This window comes from Oncorhynchus kisutch, unplaced genomic scaffold (genome assembly GCF_002021735.2).
Source record: "Oncorhynchus kisutch isolate 150728-3 unplaced genomic scaffold, Okis_V2 scaffold1093, whole genome shotgun sequence".
Lineage (NCBI taxonomy): Eukaryota > Metazoa > Chordata > Actinopteri > Salmoniformes > Salmonidae > Oncorhynchus > Oncorhynchus kisutch.
The window spans coordinates 71,571-82,402 of NW_022263038.1; the positions used below are offsets into that span (position 1 = coordinate 71,571).

Consider the following 10,832-nt stretch of genomic DNA (forward strand, 5'->3'; position numbering starts at 1 on the left):
CAGTGTGCAGGGTTACAGGTACTGAGTCAGTGTGCAGGGGAACAGGTACTTAGTCAGTGTGCGGGGGTACAGTTACTGAGTCAGTGTGCAGGGGTACAGGTACTGAGTCAGTGTGCGGGGTTACAGGTACTGAGTCAGTGTGCGGGGTACAGGTACTGAGTCAAAGTGCAGGTGTACAGGTACTGAGTCAGTGTGTGGGAGTACAGGTATTGAGTCAGTGTGCAGGGTTACAGGTACTGAGTCAGTGTGCAGGGGTATAGGTACTGAGTCAGTGTGCGGGGGTACAGTTACTGAGTCAGTGTACAGGGGTACATGTACTAAGTCAGTGTGCAGGGGTACAGGTACTGAGTCAGTGTGCGGGGGTACAGGTACCTGGTCAGTGTGCAGGGGTACAGGTACTGAGTCAGTGTGCAGGGGTACAGGTACTGAGTCAGTGTGCAGGGGTACAGGTACTGAGTCAGTGTGCAGGTGTTTAGGTAATGAGTCATCAGTGTGCGGGGTACAGGTACTGAGTCAGTGTGCAGGGGTACAGGTTAGTTGAGGTTATTTGTACATGTAGGACTTATCATACGAGTAGAGGTGTTAACCCCGATGTCCTGGCTAAATTTCTTATCTGGACCTCATACCGTCATGACCATCTAACTCTCCCCAGCATTGGCTCATCCCTCCTCTCCCCTGTAACTATTCCCCAGGTTGTTGATGTAAATGAAGATGTGTTCTCTGTCAATTTACCTGGTAAACTAAAGATTAAATTAAAACAGAACTCAAGCCTAGGACTCCAGTAGGATAATTCTTCAGGTCTCAGTCGAGGTTACCACTGGGGAAGACCTGACCTTTAGCTGGAGGGATGATGCTTATCTGTGACTAGAACTGATAAGGCTGGAGTCTCCATCATACACCATGATATTGGTGGTTAACCAGACATATCAGGCTTACTCTGTGTTCTACTGTAGTCAGAGCATTGATAGCCTGGGCAAGCTGCTGAAAGCTGGCCTCAGTTAGAGACAGTTATCTGTTCTGCATGTGTCAGATGTAAGAACTTATAGAATAGAGAATATGGAGGCATTCTAGAATAGAACAATACAATGAGTTATTCTAATGCAGTGATGCTTTTTATTTAAAAACAGAAACGGAAGATAGTTTCCAACGTTTCGGATGAATGCCTTTATCAAAAGCATAAACAATAATGAAATAACACAACAAAACTAGGTTTCCTCCAATATTGCGCAGAAAATACTTAATTGTCCAGAAAGGGGTCCCCCTCCCCACTCCCATGAGTTAAGACATGTATCAAATATATGTGCAATGAACCATATACAGGCTACACTCAAGCAACACCGTTAGTTAAACAACTAGCAACACCGTTAGTTAAACAACTAGCAACACATTTAGTTTAACACCTAGCAACTAGATTTAGTTATACAACTAGCAGCTACATTTAGTTAAACAACTAGCATCTACAAAATGTTAAACAACTAGCAACTACCTTTAGTTAAACAACTAAAAACTACATTTAGTTAACAACTAGCAACTACAATTAGTTGAACAAATAGCATCACATTTATTTAAACAAATAGCAACATGATTTAGCTAAACAACTCGCAATTAGATTTAGGCAAAAAACTTCAACACATTGAGTTAAACAAATAGCAATTAGATTTAGTTAAACAACTTGCAACCACATTTAGCTAAACAACTAACAACACATTTAGTTAAACAACTAGCAACTACATTTTGGTAAACAAATAGCAAACACATTTAGTTAAAACACTTGCAACAACATTTAGTTAAACAACTAGCAACAGCATTTAGTTAAACAACTAGCAACAACATTTAGTTAAACAACTAGCAACAACATTGAGTTAAACAACTAGCAACAACATTTAGTTAAACAACTAGCAACAACATTTAGTTAAACAACTAGCAACTACATTTTGGTAAACAACTAGCAACAACATTTAGTTAAACAACTAGCAACAACATTTAGTTAAACAACTAGCAACAACATTTAGTTAAACAACTAGCAACTACATTTAGTTAAACAACTAGCAACTACATTTAGTTAAACAACTAGCAACAACATTTCTGTACAAATCTCTTCGATCGATGTTCAAATAAAATAACTGCTTCATGGTCATTGGTCATTCATGTATAGTCATTAATAACTGCTTCATGGTCATTGGTCATTCATGTATAGTCATTAATAACTGCTTCATGGTCATTGGTCATTCATGTATAGTCATTAATAACTGCTTCATGGTCATTGGTCATTCATGTATAGTCATTAATAACTGCTTCATGGTCATTGGTCATTCATGTATAGTCATTAATAACTGCTTCATGGTCATTGGTCATTCATGTATAGTCATTAATAACTGCTTCATGGTCATTGGTCATTCATGTATAGTCATTAATAACTGCTTCATGGTCATTGGTCATTCATGTATAGTCATTAATAACTGCTTCATGGTCATTGGTCATTCATGTATAGTCATTAATAACTGCTTCATGGTCATTGGTCATTCATGTATAGTCATTAATAACTGCTTCATGGTCATTGGTCATTCATGTATAGTCATTAATAACTGCTTCATGGTCATTGGTCATTCATGTATAGTCATTAATAACTGCTTCATGGTCATTGGTCATGTATGTTTTGTTATTCACTGCAGTACACAGTAGTCACACCCTTTTTTAGTTCCTCTTAGCAAAAAATATACAAACAAAGATATGTGTTAGCAATTAGGTGTTTAAAAATACAAATAGGATCTGATAAAATTTAGGGAATTTAAAAAATGTTTAGGCTTTTTTATGAGCAATTTAAATAAGGCTATTAAAAGTCATTTCAGATGAATCACAAAAAGTACACTCCAGACAGAGCATTTAAAAGGAATTGACAAAACAAATTTCAAACAGTGGTAGACATTTTGTATGGAGGACTTTTAACAACAAATTCAACAGCTCAATATATGTGTCAACATTGCATCTGCAATAACACAAGGTTCAACATCAACATCTGATTTCTATACACAAGGTTCAACATCAACCTCTGATCTCATGCTTCAGTCCACAAGGTTCTACATCAACCTCTGATCTCATGCTTCAGTCCACAAGGTTCTACATCAACCTCTGATGTCACTTTTCAGTCCACAGGGTTCTACATCAACCGCTGATGTCTATCTTCAGTCCACAAGGTTCAACATCAACCTCTGATCTCATGCTCAGTCTGAGGTTTCAGTTTAGCCCACAGTCTGTCCCAGAATGCCTGGTGCTGATTAGGGTCCTGGGGCCAGTCCAGATAAGTTCTGGTTTTCAGCAGGCGAGCCAGCCTGTGGTGGGCAGACAGCCGGCGAGGGGGGATCTTCTCTAGGAAGACCAGGAGGAGGATGTCCCTTTGCTCCACCTGCAGCCTGTAGGTGGCCAGCTTCATCTCCAGAGAGCACCAGTTACTGCGTAGGTAGTGGCGGCTGACTAGGCAGAGGGTGTGGCGGCTCCGGTAGAGGCTGTCTGTGATGTTCTCCACAATGTCCTTCCCCAGCTGGAAGTCCCTGCTGTGCAGACAGAGGCGCAGGAAAGGAGGCCCCCTCTGCTCCAGATTAGGTAGCAGCTCCTCCACCACCCAGCGCTCGTCCTTCCCGCTATAGGAGACAAACACATCGTAGTGGTAGCGCCCCCTGGTGTTGGATCGCATGGCTTCTAACAGCCAGCCAAGGGTGATGTGGTAGAGGGGGAGGAGGTAGGGGCCGGCCAGGTTATGGACCAACACCACCAGCATGAAGAACAGGACTCCCAGGCCAGTCGCAACAAAGAGCACAAAGCCAACCTCTGTTGTGCAGTTGGCTTCTGTGTACTTGACAAAATTAGGTGTGTCTATTCCATTGTCCGACAAGCATATCAAGTCCTCCAAAGCATACATACCGGTTTTAGCATACGGACCAAGCATGATCACTTCAACCTGCCTGCACCCCTTTGCCCATGTAATGAGCCAAGCATTGTCACAACTGCAAAACATCTGTAAATTATTAAACGTCAAATGCTTAAGGCTAGAGAGAGGTTCAGTAAAGCTATAGAATACATTATAAATGTTCTCTATAAGCAAATACACTCTTTTCAAAGATTTCAAGTCTTTAGTTAAACTCCCCTCTAAAGAGTAAATCCTGCAGTGGTACATTTCCAGAACCTCCAGTTTGGTCAAGTTGTGAAAAGTGATGTCGGCAGAACGCTGTGTTAAAAGATCCACCTGTCGTAGAGTCAGTTTCCTCAGGTGAATCAGCTGATTAATTGATGATAAATCAACCCTTTTAGCTGAAAGCTTCGATCTGTAGTCAAATGTCTCCACAGACGTGAAGTACTTTCCCATGAATTCAGATCCACAAAGGAATTCTTCAGCATCAGCATGAAGATGGGTTACAGACTGAAAGAAAGGTCTGTCACAGTCCTGAAATGACACTGTCTGGCCTTTGAGCTGGAGACTCAGGTTCTGTTTAGATGTGATGTTACTGCCGATAGTCAACTGCATTGGCCTCATAGCTGAACTAATGTACAGATGAGTCAGCTGACTCAGAATTCCACCAAATATAAGTGTCAGATTCAGCTTGATCACAGGTTCTGTTAGTGGATTGTGCACTTGCCCGAGAAACACTTGTCTAAGAGACATGAGGTGTGTGAAAGACATCGCCTCAATGTTGTGAATAAGTGGATTGTTCCTGAGGTCTAACCATGTCAAACTATGTAAACCATCAAATGTGTTTGCATTTATCTGTGTTATGTTATTACTTGTAATGTCTAAGGACTCCAGATTTGTCAATCCCAGGAAAGCAAAGTCTTCAATGTTTGAAATTAAATTCAGTTTTATATCCAGATACTGCAGCTTAACAAGACAGATGAATTGTTTAGCAAAAAGCATTTGATTCTTCAACCCTAAAGTGAGATTTGTTAACCATGTTATTGGTTGTTTTTGGAAGGAGCAAATATCAAGTCTGTTATCTTCCAGGCCGTCTATTTTTAATTGATTAAGGTTTTTGAGACTGGAAATAAAATTCAATTTTAAATGGGGAGAAGGATGGACGGATCCAAGTCCACTTAAATACATATATTCTAGCCCAGTGCACAACTCAACACTGGACATAGAGAGGCTGCTTGTATTGAAATTGTTTACATATATTTTCTTGATTGAAAGCAAAAACACTACATTACAGATTCTTTCAATATCAATGACATTGATCCCAGAGCATCTGAAGTCCTGGATTTGTTTTATCCCAGACAGGGGAAGGTCCAGTAGGACTTCCTGGCTGAAAGCCCCTGCTAACATTGTGAGGTTCTGGAGCCAAGCCAGTGAACCTTCTTCTATATGTGGTATTTCACCAAATGAGAAGTCAACCCTCGCTAGATTGTTAAAAACAGGTGTCATGCTTTCGTTGGTGTTTAAGATGGAGCAGTTTGAAATGTTTAACGATTGTATGTTTGTTGCGTCTACAGATAACCTAACAAGTGACTTAATATTCATTATTCTGCATGCTATCTCTGACAAATCCTCTAAATAGGGTTCACTAATGATGAGACTTTGTAACAGAGGAATGCCATGGAAAACATCCGGGGACATTGCTGATAGTCTATAACTCCAAAGAGTCAAATGACTCAGCTTCACGAGATCTCTGAATGTATGGGGCCCAATATGACATTCACAGCAATCTGAGTCCATTCCCCAATTACTTAAGTACATATGTTGCAGATTTGGAAGGTGACTGTTCCCAGATGGAAGGTGACTGTTCCCAGATGGAAGGATTTGAGTAAAACAGCCATCAATGTACAGGTACTCCAGATCCTGAAACTGAGAGAAAAAGCCCAGAGACATGGATCTATTTTCACCATGTGTCATAAATATGCAGAGGGTATTGATATTAGGGGGAAGTCCAAGTAGATCCTCCTCGATGGCTGTGACATCATGACAGGCAGCAGTGTAACGTTCTGCATGATGAGGTATGTGGCTGCAGGTCCAGGTGGGAAAGTGTTCCAAGTCTTCACTACTGTCATAAATCTGGCATTTAGGATGCATCCATCCACTAGAACTCTGAATCCACAGGAACAGGACGGCAGGGTGGGAAAACATAGATCTCATCTCTTCCAACGTCAGTCAAATCTACTGAGATAATTGTCAGAATAGTTTGGTTCCGGTGGATCCCTGTAGAACGTTGGTTTGATACAGTAAAACCCTTATGAACGCTGTAAACAGTATGGAGTCTCTCGTCTTCTTGTTGTTTGTCAGATGGGTTCCTCCTTGGTAACTAACAGCAGTTCATACCTTTTGGTTGTTCCAATGTTCCTCCCTTTCACCCTGCAGTTGAATTGTATCTCCAGGTAACAGGAGTAAATATTTAATGGTTAGATTTGTTCCAAAAGTAAAGAAACTATAAAATGTCCCACAGACAATGAAGAACTGAATGCAGAGCTGCAACGTGTTCTCTGACCGCCACAGTGGATGTCTGAATGTGTCTGAGGAGCAGCATCCTGTTTGTACAGCACAGTAACACTGTATGTTAAACAGCTTGTGAAAGTCTATTTTCACCTGTTTTACATCTCTCTCTTTCAGTTCCTGAAAACAAAAATACTGTCTATAAAAAAATGACAATTGACACGAAGGACCTGTTGGGACGGGATAGATTTCAGAAGGCTGATTAGACTCAAACGTCTGTAGATTGTAATGAAATATTAATGGGATTACAGGACTTGTTTATTATGAATGAATTCTCTAGTAGATATAAATACTCTGGGGCTGTAGTCCTCTTCAGAGCCCTGTGACATGCCTCTATAATGACATTATTACTCTGGGGCTGTAGTCCTCTTCAGAGCCCTGTGACATGCCTCTATAATGACATTATTACTCTGGGGCTGTAGTCCTCTTCAGAGCCCTGTGACATGCCTCTATAATGACATTATTACTCTGGGGCTGTAGTCCTCTTCAGAGCCCTGTGACATGCCTCTATAATGACATTATTACTCTGGGGCTGTAGTCCTCTTCAGAGCCCTGTGACATGCCTCTATAATGACATTATTACTCTGGGGCTGTAGTCCTCTTCAGAGCCCTGTGACATGCCTCTATAATGACATTATAACTCTGGGGCTGTAGTCCTCTTCAGAGCCCTGTGACATGCCTCTATAATGACATTATTACTCTGGGGCTGTAGTCCTCTTCAGAGCCCTGTGACATGGCTCTATAATGACATTATTACTCTGGGCCTGTAGTCCTCTTCAGAGCCCTGTGACATGCCTCTATAATGACATTATAACTCTGGGGCTGTAGTCCTCTTCAGAGCCCTGTGACATGCCTCTATAATGACATTATTACTCTGGGGCTGTAGTCCTCTTCAGAGCCCTGTGACATGCCTCTATAATGACATTATTACTCTGGGGCTGTAGTCCTCTTCAGAGCCCTGTGACATGCCTCTATAATGACATTATTACTCTGGGGCTGTAGTCCTCTTCAGAGCCCTGTGACATGCCTCTATAATGACATTATTACTCTGGGGCTGTAGTCCTCTTCAGAGCCCTGTGACATGCCTCTATAATGACATTATTACTCTGGGGCTGTAGTCCTCTTCAGAGCCCTGTGACATGCCTCTATAATGACATTATTACTCTGGGGCTGTAGTCCTCTTCAGAGCCCTGTGACATGCCTCTATAATGACATTATTACTCTGGGGCTGTAGTCCTCTTCAGAGCCCTGTGACATGCCTCTATAATGACATTATTACTCTGGGGCTGTAGTCCTCTTCAGAGCCCTGTGACATGCCTCTATAATGACATTATTACTCTGGGGCTGTAGTCCTCTTCAGAGCCCTGTGACATGCCTCTATAATGACATTATTACTCTGGGGCTGTAGTCCTCTTCAGAGCCCTGTGACATGCCTCTATAATGACATTATTACTCTGGGGCTGTTGTCCTCTTCAGAGCCCTGTGACATGCCTCTATAATGACATTATTACTCTGGGGCTGTAGTCCTCTTCAGAGCCCTGTGACATGCCTCTATAATGACATTATTACTCTGGGGCTGTAGTCCTCTTCAGAGCCCTGTGACATGCCTCTATAATGACATTATTACTCTGGGGCTGTAGTCCTCTTCAGAGCCCTGTGACATGCCTCTATAATGACATTATTACTCTGGGGCTGTAGTCCTCTTCAGAGCCCTGTGACATGCCTCTATAATGACATTATTACTCTGGGGCTGTAGTCCTCTTCAGAGCCCTGTGACATGCCTCTATAATGACATTATTACTCTGGGGCTGTAGTCCTCTTCAGAGCCCTGTGACATGCCTCTATAATGACATTATTACTCTGGGGCTGTAGTCCTCTTCAGAGCCCTGTGACATGCCTCTATAATGACATTATTACTCTGGGGCTGTAGTCCTCTTCAGAGCCCTGTGACATGCCTCTATAATGACATTATTACTCTGGGGCTGTAGTCCTCTTCAGAGCCCTGTGACATGCCTCTATAATGACATTATTACTCTGGGGCTGTAGTCCTCTTCAGAGCCCTGTGACATGCCTCTATAATGACATTATTACTCTGGGGCTGTAGTCCTCTTCAGAGCCCTGTGACATGCCTCTATAATGACATTATTACTCTGGGGCTGTAGTCCTCTTCAGAGCCCTGTGACATGCCTCTATAATGACATTATTACTCTGGGGCTGTAGTCCTCTTCAGAGCCCTGTGACATGCCTCTATAATGACATTATTACTCTGGGGCTGTAGTCCTCTTCAGAGCCCTGTGACATGCCTCTATAATGACATTATTACTCTGGGGCTGTAGTCCTCTTCAGAGCCCTGTGACATGCCTCTATAATGACATTATTACTCTGGGGCTGTAGTCCTCTTCAGAGCCCTGTGACATGCCTCTATAATGACATTATTACTCTGGGGCTGTAGTCCTCTTCAGAGCCCTGTGACATGCCTCTATAATGACATTATAACTCTGGGGCTGTAGTCCTCTTCAGAGCCCTGTGACATGCCTCTATAATGACATTATTACTCTGGGGCTGTAGTCCTCTTCAGAGCCCTGTGACATGCCTCTATAATGACATTATTACTCTGGGGCTGTAGTCCTCTTCAGAGCCCTGTGACATGCCTCTATAATGACATTATTACTCTGGGGCTGTAGTCCTCTTCAGAGCCCTGTGACATGCCTCTATAATGACATTATTACTCTGGGGCTGTAGTCCTCTTCAGAGCCCTGTGACATGCCTCTATAATGACATTATTACTCTGGGGCTGTAGTCCTCTTCAGAGCCCTGTGACATGCCTCTATAATGACATTATTACTCTGGGGCTGTAGTCCTCTTCAGAGCCCTGTGACATGCCTCTATAATGACATTATTACTCTGGGGCTGTAGTCCTCTTCAGAGCCCTGTGACATGCCTCTATAATGACATTATTACTCTGGGGCTGTAGTCCTCTTCAGAGCCCTGTGACATGCCTCTATAATGACATTATTACTCTGGGGCTGTAGTCCTCTTCAGAGCCCTGTGACATGCCTCTATAATGACATTATTACTCTGGGGCTGTAGTCCTCTTCAGAGCCCTGTGACATGCCTCTATAATGACATTATTACTCTGGGGCTGTAGTCCTCTTCAGAGCCCTGTGACATGCCTCTATAATGACATTATTACTCTGGGGCTGTAGTCCTCTTCAGAGCCCTGTGACATGCCTCTATAATGACATTATTACTCTGGGGCTGTAGTCCTCTTCAGAGCCCTGTGACATGCCTCTATAATGACATTATTACTCTGGGGCTGTAGTCCTCTTCAGAGCCCTGTGACATGCCTCTATAATGACATTATTACTCTGGGGCTGTAGTCCTCTTCAGAGCCCTGTGACATGCCTCTATAATGACATTATTACTCTGGGGCTGTAGTCCTCTTCAGAGCCCTGTGACATGCCTCTATAATGACATTATTACTCTGGGGCTGTAGTCCTCTTCAGAGCCCTGTGACATGCCTCTATAATGACATTATTACTCTGGGGCTGTAGTCCTCTTCAGAGCCCTGTGACATGCCTCTATAATGACATTATTACTCTGGGGGCTGTAGTCCTCTTCAGAGCCCTGTGACATGCCTCTATAATGACATTATTACTCTGGGGCTGTAGTCCTCTTCAGAGCCCTGTGACATGCCTCTATAATGACATTATTACTCTGGGCTGTAGTCCTCTTCAGAGCCCTGTGACATGCCTCTATAATGACATTATTACTCTGGGGCTGTAGTCCTCTTCAGAGCCCTGTGACATGCCTCTATAATGACATTATTACTCTGGGGCTGTAGTCCTCTTCAGAGCCCTGTGACATGCCTCTATAATGACATTATTACTCTGGGGCTGTAGTCCTCTTCAGAGCCCTGTGACATGCCTCTATAATGACATTATTACTCTGGGGCTGTAGTCCTCTTCAGAGCCCTGTGACATGCCTCTATAATGACATTATTACTCTGGGGCTGTAGTCCTCTTCAGAGCCCTGTGACATGCCTCTATAATGACATTATTACTCTGGGGCTGTAGTCCTCTTCAGAGCCCTGTGACATGCCTCTTATAATGACATTATTACTCTGGGGCTGTAGTCCTCTCAGAGCCCTGTGACATGCCTCTATAATGACATTATTACTCTGGGGCTGTAGTCCTCTTCAGAGCCCTGTGACATGCCTCTATAATGACATATTAACTCTGGGGCTGTAGTCCTCTTCAGAGCCCTGTGACATGCCTCTATAATGACATTATTACTCTGGGGCTGTAGTCCTCTTCAGAGCCCTGTGACATGCCTCTATAATGACATTATACTCTGGGGC

General features: G+C 42.9%; 1 protein-coding gene across 1 annotated transcript; it reads right to left on the reverse strand.

Annotated features, from left to right (window-relative positions):
- Positions 1–1,090: 1,090 nt before the first annotated feature.
- Positions 1,091–6,504, reverse strand: LOC116364479 (toll-like receptor 13). Its single transcript, XM_031817604.1, has one exon. It carries the CDS (start codon positions 6,116–6,118, stop codon positions 3,203–3,205), a length of 2,916 nt encoding a protein of 971 aa, XP_031673464.1. The 5' UTR covers positions 6,119–6,504; the 3' UTR covers positions 1,091–3,202.
- Between the last annotated feature and the right edge of the window lie 4,328 nt (positions 6,505–10,832).